We start from the raw sequence: 19,901 nt of genomic DNA on the forward strand, positions 1-19,901 counted from the left end.
CGCAGACAAATTAGGGATTTTGCATACAAGTGGCAAAAACAAACTATAAATAAAAACAGGAAACTGTGCTGGAAGAGGCTATACAGTATATAAAACCTCATAAGTTTAGGAAAACTTTAAATTAAAGGGGATGTTTTGTAAAAATCATATAACACACAAGTAAGACCTCTTTTAGAATATTGTGTACAGTTTTGGTCACCACATTATAAAAAATATATCTGCATTGAAATCAGTCCTGAGAAGAGCAACCAGATATAGTCTGGAGCTGAAGGAAATGTCCTACACGGACAGGCTGAAGGAGCTGAACCCTTTTAGTCTTGAACAGAGCAGAGTACGAGGGGACCCGATACAAGTATTTAGACTCCTCAAAGGCGCTGACAGTGTGAACCCAGCAGTTTTCTTCAGAATCAACAGTGAAACACGAACCACGGGACCCAGGTGGTAACTATGTGGAAGCGCATTTGAGAACAAAAACAGGAGATTCTTACACAAAGGCTTGTGGGAGTCTGGGACCAGCAACCCAGCTACAGTATGTTGTTGAGGCCCCAGGTCCTTTCAAGAACCAATAGGATGAGATCCTGAGATCAATTAGCTTTCAATTACCAAACAGCTTAGACACTCCAAACAGTCTCTCATTTGTAAAATGTATTTGCTTTTTTTACATTTAGGAACTAATTTAGTAATTAACTCAATTTATAGGGTGATGAAAATGGGTTTAATTAGTACTACTTGGAATATCTGCTTGAATGTTGGGTGCTCAGCCTGTTTATCACCTTGGAGTGGAATACACTAGAAACAATAATATTCTTGGATGTTCTCATCTTTTTTTTCCTCTAGATCAGTGGAAAACATGGATTGTCTCCATCTAGTGGAGATAATTATTTTATTTTGAGAAATAACACTAAAGTAGCCTGAAACACTATGTGAAACTGTATCTATACACTCAAATGAGAGTCTGTACAGTGTATACATACAGTTGTATCTAAAGAAGTAACTGTAATAACTGAGTGATGAACTTATCTGTGGAGAAAAAAACATGTAGCTCCAAAACTTCTACAATTGGTGCTCTTAGGTGATTTGAAATGGCTCTGAAAACAGCTTTTACTGTTAAGTCTCTATAAACTTCCTGTTTCTTTTAAAGCCTAAATATTCTTCAATTTGTCAACACAATCGCACTTAATGTGCCTAGGTTCCATGTATTGACATAGCAATAGTGGAAGGTTAAGTTAAACTCAAAAGAAAGGGACAATAAAGAAATACATTTTTATTAATATATTTCTTTAAAAATTAAATACATTTTCAAAACCACATGGAATTCCGTGGTCTATGAAACTAAGTTTGAAATCTTCTGGTTTTCACTGAAGCTGACATCTAAATATCTAGTACTAGTTGACTACTTCATTTAACTACTTTTGGTTAACTTGATTCTACACTCCTGATATTTGAAAACATTCTCTAATTAAATAGAAGTGTTTCCAACTTAAGTCAGTCCCTTTTCAAAATTCTTACCCTTATTTCTGATACAACACTTCTTAATTAAGTGCTCAATTTAAGATGAAGAAAGACAGATGGAAATGACACTATCAGACAAGCTCACATTGAGCTTTGTTTCCTTCTGCAGAGCTCCAGTTCAGGCAACATGCCTCAATGTTTTAAAAGTTCTGAAAGTCAAACGTTGGTACAGGGGTGATGTCCATTACAAATTCCATTTACCCTTAAGAATCAGTAGCAACTTTAAAAATATGTCCTGGATAAGAAACAGAAATCAATAAGCCTGTGATTAAGACGACACAGTGTTCCTGCTATACCAGGGTAAGCAACCACAAATCTGAAATACTACGAATGTGTTAAAAAGACAGTCACAAAGCAGCTGAAAGAGAGAACTACTGATAGCAGTTTTTGGGGATTGCAGTGATCTTTTCTTTGCTGTTTTGACCTGGTTTGTGGTTAAAATGTACAGGTGTGATCACCTTCCTTGTGAAAGAGTTTAGCAAAACATGAGAGTGGGCGCTCACTGGTGGAGTAGTAATAAGAGATCTGGACACCTGACCAGAGGGCTGTACAGTAGATTCAAATCCCAGGTAAAGTAGATGCTTTAACCTTAAGCTCTCACAATCCCTTTTGTATCTGATGCTTACATTAGGTTAAAACCTCTGTTGGACTGAAAAGGCATATGTTATAAGCAGTCCATTGTAAATCTGAGCGAAGTTAATTTCTTAAACATTCCTTGGGCTTTGCAGAGGTCAAAATGGCAAAACCCTAACTTCACAAACTCTACTATCTCTGAGATAGTAGTACTAAAAGTACTACCTCTGCTGCATGACTTCAGGTTAACATCAAGTCACAGTTTCAGTGACTTGTACTCTTTCCAGCTGAGACCTACTAAGGCAAATTGATTAATCTATGCAGCCCAATTGATCTCTAATTACATTAAGACCTTTTTTTCAGCTCCCAAGAAGTTGGATGGTGTTAGCAATTAGTATCAACTCTGTCTGGCAGTCACACCTCATCTCACTCAGGTGTGTGGACTATAAGTAATTAGTTCTGGGATCCCCTGCAGAATATAGAATCTTCCCTTTTCAGTTTGAGTTTCTTATACAGTAATTCCCACCTCTCCCAACACTCATAGATCATCTAAAATATTAGACATTTAGATAGAATTAAGGGAGCAACCACTCAGTATGCAAAAAGAGTGGAGACTGGAGGCATTCAGTTTGCGACATTTCTCTGCAAATAAAAGACCGTGTCAAAGTATTTCTAACGTTTAATCAAGAAGTTCAATTAAGCCTATGAAGTAGTCTGAGTGGTTAATAGATCGAAATTGAAACTGCAAGATTCAGTGGTAAAGACTTACTCCAGGGTAAGGACTAAAAACTACTGGTTTAACTAATGGGAGCCCTAAACAAGACAGGTGTGCCAACTCAAAAACTAAACTCTTACTCATATTCTCAAATGTGGGAATCCTATTACTTCAAAGGTTTTTAGCAAAAGTAACAAAACCTTCCAGATCAAATGCAAATAAATCAATCTAAACATGGCTAATACAGAAAATAAATTTATTTCATTTATGATTTCTCAAAAGACAAGAATACAGTCCAGAAGAGTTTATTAAACTCTTGCAGTGACATGCCACATTGGACCAGGAGAAAAGGGATAAGGAGGAAAAATCAATCAGATCCATTAGTTACACATTTTATATAACATAGAGTTACTTATTTATCAAAAGTTTTTTATATTAAGTAACATATTCGTATTTCTGGACAAGCTACACATCAATACAGTGTGGTGAAATGTAAGTACACCTGCTTAAGAATTTATGACTGCACATATTTAAACATTTGTGACCTTTACCTAATCCTCACCAAGTCCTAATAGTACAAAAAAAATTAACCTAATTTGATAAATATCATACACAAATTGTTTTTCATTATTTAATTTAAAAAAATCAGCCAGCATTCAATACCTTTTTATGAGAAAGTAAGAGCACTGAGTTTTACCGTCTCAGTTAAGAAGGTATGTACAATCAGGTCTGCCAAAACTGTGCAAAATGATTAGATCATCATCATTATCCATCTGTATAAAAATCTGAAACCTTGTCAGTTTGGTCTTACACATTCAGGTTTGTGATAACGTAAGTTAACTTGTTCATAAGTCCATCATCACCATGAAAAGATTGAATAAGAATGGCTTTCATGGAAGCAAAGCTAGGAGGAAACCCTGCTCTTCAATTGCTTACATTTGCAAAACAGCACTTAAATGAAAAACAAGAGTTCTGGAACAATGTGTTCTGGGGAAGAAACTTATACCATCCATCAAGCACAGTGGTGGCATTCCATACCATGCCAGAGTATTCTAGAGGAAATGTGAGACCATGTGTCTAACCGCTAAGCTGAATTCAGAGTGCATCAAGCAACAGTCTAATGAGCCAAAACCTAAGCAAATCTTCGAATGAATGGCTAAAAAAGAAAAACAAAATCAGAAATTTGGAATGGCCCAGTCAATGTCCAAACCTAAACCCCACAGAAATGCTGTGGTGGGACTTAAAGAGAACTGTGCACACAACAGAGCCCTCAAACATCACAAGCTGTTCTGTAAGGAGGTGCGAGTCAGAAACCTCCCATTTGATGTGAGCGACTGATCAACTGTTTCTGGAAGCTTTTAACTTACATTATTACCACTAAACAGGTACCACAGGTTACTGAACCAAAAGTAAGGCTGCACTTACTTTTTCACACAAAGATATTAAAAGATGGCTGATTTATTTATATAGTGGCAAAAGTAGAATCTTTGTCAAATGATGCTAGTTTTATCTACTATTAGGAACAGATGAAGGTCAAATACTGTATGTCTAAATATTGTGATGCCCAACATGGCAGTGTGCAAATCAGAGGTGAATTGACAGGGCCAGCAATCACTGAAGCAGGATCAGCTGTGCATCCTGCTTCAGACCAGATAAATACAGTGCCGAGTAGAGAGGAAGAGGGTAATGACCAGGAATAGAGGCCAAGGATAAACTCTGCTGGATAACCCTGGTCTCTGCTTGGAAAGGCTGAACCTGTCACCTGTCTACGGGCTCTTTTCCAGTGTGAGAGCTGGAAAACCCTGTCGCCTGCTGCAGTCATTGAAGTTTTTCCCGGCTAGGTAGCCAGAAGAGCTTTAATCTGCCATAGCAAAAAACTGATATTTTCCTCAGTGCAGGTAACTAATTTTCCTCACTGTGGACGTTTTTCCCTGACTAGTGGCTGGAAGGGCTTTTCTGCAAGAGCTCACGGATATTTTTCCCAGCATCCTGCTGAAGAGCCAAATTTCTGGCTAAAGTAAATTATTGAATAAAATCCCTCTAGTCTTGTATTTAGGGTATGTCTGTGCTCAGGCCTGTCTAGAATTTGTGCCTCTTTTTGTAGGCTGCCCCATGTGGCATCACAATATGTTAAACCATAAAAAAATCTTAAGGGGGTGTACTTACTTTTACCACACTGTAGCTGCAGTTACAAAGTCCTTTACAAAATAATTTCAGTTTTACTTCTCACCTAATTGACAAAGCACAAGGAGGTTCAATGCCTTTCTTACTGTAACACAGTGAGTAAAACAAAGATGGCAAACAGGAACCTTATGAAAAAAACACATCACCATAATCACTGGACCAAGCACTCTCATTAGTTAATTAATCAACATTTTTTGATCAGCACATAGATATTCCTTTTGCTATATCTTGTATTTAAAATTATAGATACCTCCATAATGTGCACTTGAATTTGGTTCAGACTCAAATCATTCCTCTTTTATCAGTTCTTCTAATGCATATCCTTCTTGAAAACCTGAAATTTGAGCTTGATACCTTGATCCTCTTGAATTTCACTTGGCACACCAAGAAACCTAGGAATTGTGGAAAGAAAAAAACAAACAAAACATCTTATGTAGGATTACTGGGATTAAGAACTAGAATAGCTGTAGATTTAGAAATTTTAAGATGTTTTGTTTTTCTATAATACAATATACAATATTGAACTGCATTCACAGAGCTTTTCTGATTTCACAAATGTTAATCCAAAAAGATGCTGAATTAATCCTCTAAAATACAATTCAGAGATGAGAACGCAAAAGGAAATGTATATTCTTTTGTATTTTTCTTAATTCATAAATTATCAAAATGAATTTAGGCACAGAGATGACTACTGCAACTTTGGGATCATTGGTCTTCACAAGCATAGAAGGTCAGAAGCCATCGTCTCTCCAACTGGAACCTGGGTCTGAGATAGTTAAGGTGCTCAAAGTGTTTTCCAATAACAGAGTATCGATTTCCATTTTAAAACGACCCTGTATGTGACTTCGATTTCTATGAGAAAAATTGTGTTGCGCTTGGAATTGCAGTAGAATAATAGTAGAACACAACACAGCTGACATAACGTTGTAAAAATGAATCATACTAACACCACTTTGACATTATGACTTTGACTTTGACAAAATGTCCTGACCCATCTTGTTTGATGAAACTCAGGGAACTGCAAAACCTACTACTGGGGTCTACTGGGGTAACGGCAGCTTACCCTTACACAGTATTAATCAACACCGATCAGAAATAAAAAGAGCTCTTACTCATCCTGCAGTTTGAAAATCTCCCGATCAAACTCTGGGAAGAACGTGTCACAGTCAAAATCTGCCATGACCTGAGTGAGGTAGATGTGGTCACACCATGGATGTTTCAAGGATTCCTATATTTGATTAAAAAAAATAGTTTAAAAAGCTATTGATCTATAAGAACATAAGAAAGGTTAGAAATGAGAAGAAGCCATTTGGCTCTTTTAGCCCATTTAGACCAGTTAATAGCCAATTGATCCAAGAAGCTCATCCAGCCTTTTCATGAAGGAAACCAGGCCATCAGCTTCAATCACTGGGCTGGGTAGCTTGTTCCATACTCCATATTCAAAGAAACATGTCTAATTTACCCGTTAAGAATTATTTAGAATAGAGCAGTTGCTTTTGTTTCTGGTTCGAAAAAATGACTTGATTACAATAACACATTTTTATTTTATATAGCACCTATCATGATGCATCTCAAGGCAGTTTATGATAAAATCAGGCAAAAACAAAATCATGGGTACACAAACTAACACATTAACTTAAATAAAATAAAAAAACTAGTGAATAAAAACGTGTCTTAAGGTGGAGTTGGAAAGTGCTGACTAACTTGCAAGATCTGATAGGAGCTTGGAGATTCTACAACCCTGGAGCAAGAAAACAGGAAACACAGACCTTCAGGGTCGACCAGAGGTGAGAGCCTCATATTGGGAACTGAAAGAATGTCCAATGTTTCACTAGTCAGGAGTCAAACTATTTTAGCCCTTAAGGGAGAGCAGCAGTGTTTTCATCTTATTCTGAAACCCACAGGGAGCCAATTCAAGTAAGCTAAAGCAGATACAGTCTACTCTTGCATATCAGAGAGAATATACTTTGAATTGGTCACTCACGTCACTATTATATCTTAGAGTAAGGAAACCCTGTTATGGTTTCCATATAGTATTAGGGTTATGGGGTTTATAACAGCAAGCAGAATTTGTGATGAATTTTGGGATGTGGAAGCATTGAATAGCATTAACCTTTTTTTAATATCCAATCTCAATACTATAAGGGAGAAATCTCTAAAGAGACTTCTCATGTAATTCACAGCAAATTCTGCTTCTTAAAAAATAACCCTATAAGGTGTTCCTTATGTGAACCCTATAAAAGATTAGTAGAAATACACCTAGGCCATGCTGATGAGCCATAATAAGGGCACAACACTGGTCTGTCGCTGCTTATTGAAACTTACTATACAAAAAGCAGAATTACACATATCTCTTTAAATTGAGTAAGAAGGGCCCCTGAGCTCAAAACTCAAGCCAAGGTGAGAGTACACTTATACTTTTTCATTTCAATCAACTTTCCCTTAGTTTCCGTTTCTATCCTTTAATGTTAATGTTTAACTATTGATTTTGATGTTGTAGAACATCCCTTTAAGTCTGAGGTTTTTGATTGCTTTTCTCTGGACTGATTCCAGAGCAGTAATATATTTTTCTAACATGGTGGCCAAAATTGAACAGTACATTCTAAATTCTTGCACTGCACAATTTTAAAATAACATTCCTTGATTTAAATTCTATTGTTTCAAGTATGTTTTCTTATACAATGTTTGCTTGTTTATTGTTTTTGACAAGATCCCTCATTAAAGGTTAATTCTAAAATTAAAAGCTACAGGAATCAAGGGTAATGCACTGTATGAACCCAGAACTGGTTAACTAAATGGATAACTTATGTGACAAAACCTTTAATCAAATTGAGGTAGCGTAAGCAGTGGTGTACCAAAGAATCTATTTTAGGTCAATTGTTCTGATTTACATATTTAGATTCTCATAATATCTTGCTAATTCCATTTGTACTTGATGAGAGGAATGGCATTATAAATTACATCTATTTAACCTAGAACAGAGAAGACTGAAAACATTTAATCCAAGAATATAATATCCTAAGTAATATAGATAGGATCAGCCCAGAGGACTGTGTCACACTCGATAGTGAAACAAAGACACTGAGTTTACAACTGGAAAATAAAAGGGAATCTATTTAGGACAGAGATTAGGAAACACTTCTTTACACAAGAACTGTGAGTACCAAGAACCGCCAGGTGACTGATGCCTGTGTCTGGACTACTTCAAGAAGTGGGCTCAATGACATTTTAGATTCAATCAGCTATGAAACAATTTTGTCACCTTTCTTATGTTCTTATGCGAAGACCCTTGGACTGAATACTATTTTAAAATGGGTTGAGAAAACTCTATTTCAATTTTAAGCAGTAAAAAGTGTTATTCAAACGGGCTAGATAGTTATTAATAAAGACATTTTGAGTAATTTTTTGATATACTCACTTTATATAACTCAGCCCCACCTAAGATCCAGATGGTTTCAATCTTATCACTGAGAGGATGGGTAGATCCTAACTGTATCACACTTGGTAAGTCATGGCAGAGATAGTGAGCATGGTCTGGCACACAGCTGTAAAAAAATCGAGAGTCGAGAGTTAGACTTTTCTATCATTAAGCAAACTATATTGTATGCAGCAGACTTTAAATGTAAATGTGGGTGTCATCAGTACAGCAATGAATTGAACCAAAAATACAGCCTTGTGGGGCACCAGATGTGACCAAACAAATTATAACAATAATTTGACAAATGACAAATTATAACATTGTTTTCTTTCAGTTAGATATGATATCAAACAACAACAAAACAGTTCCAGCGACACCAACAGCCCTCTCTGATATACTGAGCATGATGGTGTGTGATGGCGATCAACAGTATTGAAAGCAGATGCTGTCAAGCAGAAGAAAGACAAGAATTGGCAAAAAAAAACTGTCATCAGCAGATCATTAGTAACCCTCACAAGAGCTGTTTCTGTACAATGTATTCAGCAACTGAAGTGAAGTTAAATACATCATATTTTACATCATACTTATTGGCTGACAGGTGAGCATGCATCTGAACAGCAACAATCCAACCTAGAACCTCTGTCAAGAATAGTAAATTAAAAAGGAACAAGTAAAGGTTTATTCCATGCTGAAAAGAGAACAAATGAAACACATCTCGGCTATGGAGCCTTCTTCAACACACCCTTAGAAGGCTCCTTAGAAATCTTGTGTTTCTTGCCTTTTGAGCATGGAATAAACCTTTACTTGCTTATTTGCAGCCTATGCATGCTGACGCAACTCCCTACTTGAACTAGTAAATTAAAATATTGGCTGATAACTACAGAGTGGCACAGTGGTGCTATGTTTAGCATGGCTACCTCACAGTGCTGGGGCCCTGGGTTCAATTCCTGGGGTGCTGTCTGAGTGAAGTTCCTGTTGTTCTGGTGTTCATATGGGTTTCCTTCCACAGTCCAAAGACATACTGGCAAGGTTATTGGGTTTAGGGGATATTGGCCCTGGTGTGAGTGTGTGTGTGTCTGTGGGTGCCTTCAGATCAAATAAAAAAAATCAAATCAAATCAAAGTTTATTTATCAAATGCACAACAATACGGCGTGCAGCAGTAGTTGCTGGCAATGAAATGTCTTTTTCTGCGAGCTCACAAAAATTACAAGAATCACAAAAATCACAAAAACACAAAAATCACAAAATTGAAGTTACATTTTTTAAATTGAATAAAACTCAATGTGAGTAGAGCTGTTATGTGTCCATGGTGTATGCAATATATACATGTAGTGCAGTTATGCTGAATATAGTGAGAATTGTGTGTCCATGTAGCCATTACAGGTGATTTGCTAAGGAGCTACAGGTTGGCTATTTAGCAGTCTTATTGCCTGGAGGTAAAAGTAGTCTGCTGGACTTGGACCGAATGCTTTGGTACCGTTTACCGGACTGGATGGTAAACGAAGATGGTAAAAGATGGACTGGAGTTCTCTTCAGGGTGTATCCTGCCTTGGACCCATTGCTTGCCATGATAGAATTCGACCCTTCCATGAGACTACATTGGGTAAAGCAGTTAAACAGTGGATGAATGGACTCCAGAATAGGGTTAGTCCAAGTTCTGCTTTTTTAACAGAGGCTTCACAACTGCATGTTTAAGGGCCAAGTTAATAATTCTGATTCTTTATTATCTATGGATTATATCTGTTACCAAGGGAAACAAAATGCTAAAATTTGAACAAATTTGAGCAAAACAGTGGAAATAGGATCCAATATCATGTGGTGGGGACAGGCTTAATTTATCATTTCAGACAGCTGCTGAGGAGGGGCTGCATGAAACTCCACAAGATGAGATGCACTAAGTTGGAGAGTACATAAATAATTCTCACAAAACTCAGCCTGACCCAGGAGTTTATCAGCTTTAGATGACAAGATCTAAGAAAACCAATTGCATTAGGCAACAGACTCTTGTAGGGTTCTTTTCTTACTTGGAGTTAGGAGATGCTAACTTGTGGAAAAGAAGTTTTGTCTTCCCTTCTTCAATCAGAATCACAATATTGCATTGTGTGATTATTAGTGCATTTTGAAGACAACTAAATGAAGAGATTGGCCAGTGTCACCTTATCTACAGTGCCTTGCAAAAGTATTCACTGCCTTCCAATGATGCATACACATTTTTAAAGTGAATACTTAAAATATTCACTTTTATAAATAAGAGGGTGAACACTTTTTGAAAGGCCTGCATGTCCCAGTTTTTTGTTTTTGTACCGATTCAGAGTTTTCATGGGGCAAAGCTGGTTGTTGTATTCAAGTGGGGTGATGTGTTAACAAATTTTCAGCAATTTTCTGCAATTTTTTGTAGAACTAACAAAATCTAAAATTCCACCCATAGTGTAGTTGTACAGCATAATGGAATCCTCATGTCTAGCTAACTAAAGGCCCCTGACAGAAGAACTTGTGAGTAGTAATTAAAACCTCAAAATCACAACAAATAACTAGATGACAGAAAAGGCCCGGTTCAAAAAGGTGCAGGTCACTGAGAGGCCCCTGAGTCTGATGGAAGCACCTATGGCACTAAATATAGTTCTAGGTCTTTTTGGATAAGTCTCCACCAATATTGCTCATCGGGATGGTGCAATTTTCACCCATTCTTCATTCCAGACCTGCTAAAATTCTATCAAGTTGGTTGAGAAGTGTCCATGAAAATGTTCAGCAATTTTTAAGGGGTCACAAATTTTTCCATCAGATTCAAGTCAGAATTTTGACTGAGCCACTCAAGGACATTCACTTTTGTCTTGATAACCCACTATACTGTATGTAACTTTGGACGTGTTCTTGGGTTATTGTCGTGGTGAAAGGTAAATTTTAATCTTCAGGATCACAATTCAGTTTACTTAAACTGTACTTTTGTGAAAGGATATGACCTTTGTTTTCCCCAGGAGCATAGCATTTAATGGTGGTATCATCAAATCCTTTTGATCTGGGATACAGGGAATCACGGAACACAATGTAATGGAAAACTGAGATGAAAAGAGTTTACGCTGCAGAAGCAGTAGAAGACTGAGAGACTGTAAGGGTTCTCTTGATTATACGGATAATTTATATTAGTATGTATAAAGGAAACATTATCAGTAAAGACTTATATTGTTGATGTTACCGTGGAAATCTAGATTTTGCTGGTTAACAGTGAAGAGTCTCAAGGAAGCTAGAGGGAAGATGACAGTCTGACTGCCAGGCTCCTCTCTCTCTGTCAGATGACTTACCCCATGGTCCTGCTCAAGACCACATGAATGCAGTTCGCCAGGGGATGCAGACTCTCTGGGAAGGACACCCAGCACTGTTTCCCCCAAATCAGCAGGTTTCTCTTGCCTGGGGAAGCAGAAACATGAGGGATGACTGTCACACCCACTAACTTGAGTTTAATGCTCAGTGCATTTCAGAACATCTTCAAGCTTATTTAACTTCAGTTCTGGTTTTCATTTCGCTGGAAACATAAAATATTTTTTTTTATTCTAGTTTTCATTTAAGGCTAAAAAAACACCTGGTCAATATATCACAAAACACAATCTCTGTTACAATCAAAGCTAAATATGTCAATGTAGCCATGTCAGACTGACCAAGATCAATGCTGAGTCAGTACAAGTAATAAATAGAAATTTTAAAAGAATGTGTGAGTGAGACAATGGCCTTGGGGATCCTACACATCTCATCCAGTAGAAACTACAGACAAGAGCTCACTGGTGTGAACACAAGGCCATGCTGTTACTTGAACACCCAGTGGAAGCACAAAAGAGCATATTTGATTCACATATTCAAAGTTCACCAGGGTATTGACAGGAAACTACCACAGGCTACAGCAAACGTTGATGTTTCAATGTGTCACAGGTCGATCACAGGTAGAAATATAAAGGAATTCCAGTTTAAACAGAAAACAGGAGGCATGTCTTTCCACAATGAGTAGACGGGGTCTGGAATAAACAATGCAGCCATGAATTTACTGGAATCCATCAATAAACAGCTGGACAAAGCAAGCAAACAAACATGGAACAGACCAAACAAACTCCTTTGGTTTATAATATTTGTTATGTTGTTTTTCTAAAGGCATAAGCTATAGAAGGGATCACTTGGATGAAGAAGCACTCAGCTCACCAAGCACAAAAGGCCTGTGTCGGGAAGCTTCGAGTTTGTGGTTAGTTTTAGTCTTCTAGCAACATAATAGTCGTAGTGTCAAAATATTGGATTCTTACAAATGTCAGCAGAAGCCGAGCAATGCAGGTACGTTTCTCCCTGGCAGGACGTGGAGATGTAGCAGTAGGTTTCAATGAAGATGTGATTGTTAAGTCCATATAATGTATGTTTCTATAAACAAAGGCACTTATTTACTCAAAGGGTTGTGGGAGTACGGAACAAACTCTCCAGCCATTTTGTTGAAGCTGATTCTCAAGCTTCTTTCAAAAGATAGCTGGATGAAATCCTTGGATCGATTAGTTACTAACTACCAAACCAAGTAATAGGCAAATTTACATTATTTTAAAAGAAACTCACTATGAACTGTTACAGATTACACAGTATAAGCTTCTGAATGCCATTATAACTTCCACCTGAAAAATACCTACTGTAGTCGTGTTCAGATGCATACAGGATATATAAACCTACTTGTTTTCAATATGTGATTACAGTAGGGTGTCGACATCTGACAGCCGAGCTCTTGGTATTGCCTGGAATTTAACATTTGGGAATTCGCTTATTTTCAATTTGATAGGGTTTTGGATGGAAAAAAAGCAGAGTGGTATGAAACAGAGCCAAAGGTTGTTAACAGCAACTTTCAAATTAGCTGCATACCAGACTGGAATCATGAGATTAACCTGTTTAGTGAGTGAGCCTCTCTCTGCCCCCTGCCCAAGTGCCCACATTATATGCCCAAGGGATTCATGTTGTTTATTTTAGCTGGTTACACCCACTTTGTGATTACTGTTGTTTGTTTTAGTGGATCAATGTTATTTTATCATATAAAGAAGGGTTACTGTAGTACATTATATGATTGTACAGGGGTGAATTTAGTTATATACAAAATAATAATACATATCCTTACAGTTAAATAGTGCTTTTTTGGACACTACTCAAAGTGCTTATGCAAATTTGTTGTTCACGATGGTTCTCTGCATCAAACCCTCTTGAATGTCGAGACACTACTGTATTTCAAAAAGGGTCTTACAACACTCCTGAAATATATTCTTAGTTCATAAAACTTAACCTGGCACTTTCAAAATACAATAGTGTTCTCTCCTTTATTATCTTTCACACTGAAACACTGTTTTAAACTTAAACTGAACTTACAGTATATACAATTCTGTAAGAAGAAAGCACCCCACTATGATTTCCAAGTGTTACCTGGACTGGAAACAGAGGTGATGGTGTCCAAAAAGAATTTAAATTCCTTCCTGTTGAAAAAAAAAATAATTTAGTAGTTTATAAGTAGTATAGAAAATACACTTTATTGTTGTATTAGTAGTTTTGAAAATACAATTTAGTAGTGCAATTAATTTAATGATGCAATTCTAGAACACCAAGTCTCAATCAACTGATGGGACTTTATACAAAGCTCTGCAGGAAATCCTGTACATGCGGTAATGCTTTTTGAAACTGCTCCACAGCTCACAGCAAGCTGGATACTCATGCTCTCCAACAACACACAATTTTAGCATTTTTTTACACACCTTGCCTGAAATTGATTTTTAATGGAAAATCCAATTTGTAAAATGCAGTCCATCATTAGTTTTTTTTCAAAAGCAAACTAACTTTTTTTTTCTTTGCATGCAGTCTGGGAAATTAAAATCATGATTTGTGTAGGAGTTTTCTATGCTCTTTGTATGGTTTGCTGCTGGTACGGCCTCTGCTGTGCACCACGTGACAATGAAATGTTCTGGAGGTAACTGATCTGCTGTAGTTCATTGTACAGCATTTTTAAGGAAAACCTTGGTTCACTTTCAAGGACAGAATGCATTTAATATCAACAGGAAGGTACCCTATCACAGATCACTCTCACTCTGGCCTGCCGTTTTTGTACACAACCAGGGGTGACATGGCTTAATTTACACCATTATTAGCCTCACTGCAAAAATGGCAAAGTGCTCGCCGAGCTCCCCGTTATTGCCTGGATTGGCCTTGGCCTAGTTTCTTGTGCTCTGGATTTTGTCTTTTTTATTTGAATCTGTCACTGGTGCCGTGAATTGTCTGCTATTAAGGTAGGGCCCTTGGCTTCTTTTTTTCGAATACTCCTCTCTAACCACATTTGGCATACTCATTTCTCTAGGCCATTTCTACAAGGGATCTCATCCATGGCTCCCTTCCTGGTCATCATTTGTGTATGAGGTATTTACAAGTACTCGATGACCCCCTCTATACCTTGAACTTGTCATGAGTATCCTGGAATCAAAGACTCATGGGCATTCATTAGGACGCTCAACCTCCACTTTATCAAAATAGCTTCATATTGCCTTGAACTAGATGGTCTCAATGAGCATTCCACCACTCAGTAGATCTGCTGCCACCTTTGCTTGACAGCTCCCGAATATTGATCTGGATGGCCCAGCTTGTCATACCATACTTCTGTCCCTGTGCTCAATGAGCTTTTCACCCGTTTCAGGTATCAACAAAGTCGTCACAACTGTCTGCTTTGGCTGGGTTGAATCACCACCTTCACCAAGATGCCAGTCAGTAGACATCTTAGACATTTCTGAGCAGGCCACAGGATGCTCTGGCACATCCCCCTGCTCAGTAAACCTTTAGGGTTGCACAGACCAGCTACTATGATAAAAACTATCAACCCTGACCTATGGATAGGACAGACTACATCAGAGGCTACCACCTCCAGTTTCACAGCAGTGACCAGTGGAGGCTGCCAGGATGTCCATTTTGAGGGGTGGCTTCCTTCTTATCAGCAGTACATTCCTTTCCTCACAGGAGCAAGAATATTTATTCAACACAACTCCTTGATCCAAGAAATGGTGGCTCTCTGTGGCCGATTTTGGATCTGTGCACCCTAAATCTCTTTTCTTTAGTTGCTAATGCACCTCCACACAGGTTCCATTTGTTCCATGTTGTTTGTGTTTCACTGCTCATTCTGAGGAACTCTACTGTGTTGACTTCTTCAGTGCTCTAGAGGATTCTGAATACATGTACAGTAGGCCCCCTTGTAGTCTAATTTGTTAGAGACTAAAATGATTAAGATCTTTCTACCTGTCAGTGGAGGACATAGCCTTAAGCCCAATAATGAATCTGGTCGCTTTTCTCCAGATGATCCCAGAGCAGTTTAATGCTGCTTCACACTCTCCCCTGTGCTCAGTATTAGGGTTTTTCCTGTCTAGAGCTACTACGATTCTCGTGATTACCTACTACTTGGTTTCTGGCTTCCTGACCCTGGTTTGTTCTCTGACTGCGTCTCCTGGTTTTGTTTTGGTACTTTGGTTCTCGCTCTGGTTTCGACTCTCAGCTTCCTCACGGCTCCTCTTCTGGTTTTCGTTCTTTTGCACCAGCTCGTCTACCTTCGGCTTTCGGACCTCGGATTGTTCCATAGACTGCGCCTCTGGAGATCGCCCTGGTTTTCTGCATAGGGTTCTTACTACTATTTCCTAACATCAATGCCACATAACATCCCAATTAGAAACAAAAAACTCCAATTATGAAACAAGGTGAGAGAGCAGCTTTCTGCTTCAAATGACAGCTGTTGAATGTCTTGCTTCATCAGCAACCTCAGAGTTTACAAGAGATGCTGATCATCAATCTCAGAGTTTAACTTGCAATTCAGTCCTGGAGCTTCACAGCTAAGTAGAAAGTGGATTTGTTATGGCTGGAGGCTTATTTTTGTCAGCAATTAGCTTCTGGGACAACTGGCAGTGGTGTGGGTGTGTGCCTGTCTGTGTTTGTATCTGCCTCATGCCTGTTGCTGGCTGGGTTAGGCTCCGGACACCCACAACCCTGAATTTGATGAAGTGGATAGAAAATGGATGGATGTATGAATGAGATGTTAAGACACTTGTTCATTTCAGTATAATGGAAAAGCACATCTCACATTTCAGCCCTGCAGTACATGTGATGGTGCATTGTTATTCCAGTTCCAGAATGAGACATCTGACTGTATTATTTTCCATAGAAAAGGATGTACTTTATAATAATCACAATGATGGTTTTTAGGTATTTATTTTCAAACAGAAATAAAAAATGTACAATACTCAAAGGTCAACATAAATCAGTTTTGCTAAACGGGGATTTAGCTGGGATCAACACAATGACTGCTAATTGCATTTTAAAGAGAAGTATATCCTTCCAGAATGAACATCGCAATCCTCTAACACTATTTATAATGTGCTCAAACACCACGCTTTAGAAGCATGACTTTTTAGACTACTAATTTTTATAATTATGTCATTGACACTCCAAATAGTTTAATTATTAAACGGTTTGCAAATTAATTTAAAGCAAATTATTTAGTTTGGATAAGAAAAGTTCTGTAAGCAGGAATGGTCTACACCAATCCTTACTACTATAACAAACGAGTCTGTTCTGTCTGGCTTTTGTGCACAAAACCTTAATTTTTGACCATGGCACATACATGACATGAACTGTAAATTGTGTTTGTCACATCAGACTGGTTCTTCTGCTCAGTGCAGAAACATGGGCACAGCAAGACAAATTCCCAGATAAATTCTTTTACAGTTCTTCTGTCGTATCTGAACAATTGAATGTTAATAAAAGCATTTCTCAGTCCTATTCTAAAAGAATAAAAAAAAATCTGGTGTAGAAAGCATTTGCCTAAAATATTATTTAAGTCTTCTTTGTGATGTTCAAAAAAGTTTCACCACCACTTAAATGAAAACTACAGGCCATCTTAAACTTCTATTTTATCATATATTCGTGACTTCTAAATTACTAAGGACTGGATACACAGCCACAATGTTTCTAGATCCAAATAAGCAGATTTGGGACTTTTTACATTTAGATTTGTACTGAAGCGACCCAGAACTTATTGTTTATAATATTTACATGCGATAGGACATAATATTTTGATTATTTATATATAACTATTGTTTCTTAGTTATCCATTATTTAATGTCACTCTTTACATTTTATGTATGACAATTCTAAAAATAGAATGTCTCACTGTGCTCCTAATATACACTATATATGTACTGTATTATATACTAATATATACTATAACGGTCCACTGCTGGGGGATTACTCTGCCTTACACAACAGGTAACGAGGAAGTTCCCTAAAACCTGTGGTTTCCACAAACAAAATACCTACAGCTACAACTCATTCGTGAATTCAAGCAGTTTCACGAGTGCATGCATGTGTTTTGCGTACAGTATCAAAGACAAATGCAATTCATTAAAGACAGCAGCAAATACTAGCATCATGCTGTTTCAATTCCTCTAACCTTTTTCCAGCGCACCACCACAAACTGTTTAGAGAAATAAAAAAACACCAGCTCAAAATGTAAAACTCAACCATTTATTGTGTATTACACAGGACATAACGCGGCGATATTAAGTTGGAATTAAACTGTGTTCTGTTACTTACGGCAGACTCCAGGGTAAAAACCCGTCTTTCCCAATCCCCATACCGTTACAAGCGGCAGCGATCAGCCTGATCGATTTGTGATTAACTTTGCCTTCACAGTCGCTCATCTTGCCAGTTCAAATCCCCACCGACCGTGTTCCGCTGAGCAACTTTTGTAAAACCCTCTGTGCAACAGATTGATCAGAGAAGGGGACTGCACAGCGGAGCACATACGCAAGATGCCAACATTTGGGAGGAAATAAATACGGATGACGCGTGTGTCATATCACGTGACCCTCTCCGCGAAGGTTACGTCATGTAATTATTCGCACATTTTGCTCAGCAGCACATAACCGCGGTTTGCGGGATCGTGCGTCGGTAGCTGCCTGCACCCAGTTTTTATATACTTGCCATGGACTCTCATGGAAATTGTGTAAAACTGTGACAAATGAAGCTCAGTTTAGCAGTGGTAATGCTTTGGAGGGGGTTTTAAATGCGATACTTGCAGTGATATAGAATTAACATGTATTATGTCTGAGCACATGCAGTACAGTAGTTTAGAATAACGAAGTTGCAATACATATTTACCTAATACTTTTAGAAATCGATAGTGATGCGATGTTTTTTTTCTTATTGCCGAACGATATTTAGTTTATTTTTTTTAAAAAAGGGACAGAACTATTTATAGAGGTAGTATAGCGACAATTTGAAGCTCCTGGATACACGCAGCGAATAGCAATTTCGTATTTTAAATTCTTCCGACGACTTCGTCTGTGAATAGGAAAACGCTGAAGCCAAGTTTACTATCGGTTTTAAAATGTAATTTTAAATCGCGTCACCAAAATAACCCACAGAGCCTCTTAAATCATGTACCTTTTATCTTTTACTTGTTTCTCTCGTCTTTGCGGAGTGTGTCTATTACATAATGTCCGAGAATAGGCACTATTACCAGAAAATGTTATCTAGTTTTCTAAAAGGCCTAATGAATGAATTGTCTTTTGTAGTTGTCTCACACAAACTGATCATCAAAATATCACTATGCTTGTATTTCATAAAATATTAAGCCTGGTGAAAAGAACAAACTCACACTTGTCAGGGTACCCTGCTCTTCAGCCACAGCCATCAGTGAGTGTGGCACAGCTGAGCAGAACAACATGGTGATTGTTGTGTAAAACTGATTAAACTATAAGGAGCTCCTGGGCAGGAGTAGACACTACAGAGCTTCATCTGATTGATGGTGACCTGACAGCAATGATGCGACATTAATAAGTCCTGGGACCTCATCTGCTGCAGACTCATCCCGACTTGACGACATCCCAGCACGACAGTGCATGTCCTTACACCACTCATCTTAAATCAGCTTTCTTGCAAGCAGTTGTGACAGTTATGCTGTGTATGCCCAGGTTGTCACGCTTCAATTCCAGTGGGATTAGCTGGGATGACGTGTGGTACCTAACCCTGGAAGACCAGTGAACTGGCACATGCTTGCCCAGGCTGTACGAGACAAATGGCACACCATCGCACAAGACACGCCTTACAACCTGGTGCAAAACATGCACATGTACAGTGTGTTCCCACCAGTGGCCACAGTCGGGCATCTCACGTAAGATCCCCTGCCGATGAAGAAATGTCAATCAGCATAATGAATAGAGCCATATTCAATAAGGTGTCAGTGCACCTGTGACAAAAAATGTAATTTTCCTCATCGTAGATTTGTTGCATTTGTAAGCAATATTTCTTTTAATGCTCAATATATACAGATGCAGCCATTCAAAACGAGCGGGGTATGCTGCGGTACAACTTTTTTTTTACACAGAAGACTGACACAGCTTCGCGTTGTGAATCTGTTTTTCTAAGAAAACATGTGTCTTTGGGGAAAGGTGGAGTGTCTTTCATTGGAA

The 19,901-nt window shown here is 38.1% G+C and overlaps 1 protein-coding gene across 1 annotated transcript; it reads right to left on the reverse strand.

Annotated features, from left to right (window-relative positions):
* Positions 1-3,042: 3,042 nt before the first annotated feature.
* On the reverse strand, positions 3,043-18,203 carry LOC148830021 (dihydrofolate reductase). Its single transcript, XM_088923407.1, has 6 exons — positions 18,022-18,203; positions 13,831-13,880; positions 11,703-11,808; positions 8,403-8,529; positions 6,097-6,212; positions 3,043-5,376 (listed from the first exon to the last, which is right to left on the reverse strand). Exons 1-6 carry the CDS (start codon positions 18,126-18,128, stop codon positions 5,295-5,297), a joined length of 588 nt encoding a protein of 195 aa, XP_088779533.1. The 5' UTR covers positions 18,129-18,203; the 3' UTR covers positions 3,043-5,294.
* Between the last annotated feature and the right edge of the window lie 1,698 nt (positions 18,204-19,901).

This window comes from Atractosteus spatula, chromosome 8, assembly GCF_055471065.1.
Source record: "Atractosteus spatula isolate fAtrSpa1 chromosome 8, fAtrSpa1.hap1, whole genome shotgun sequence".
Lineage (NCBI taxonomy): Eukaryota > Metazoa > Chordata > Actinopteri > Semionotiformes > Lepisosteidae > Atractosteus > Atractosteus spatula.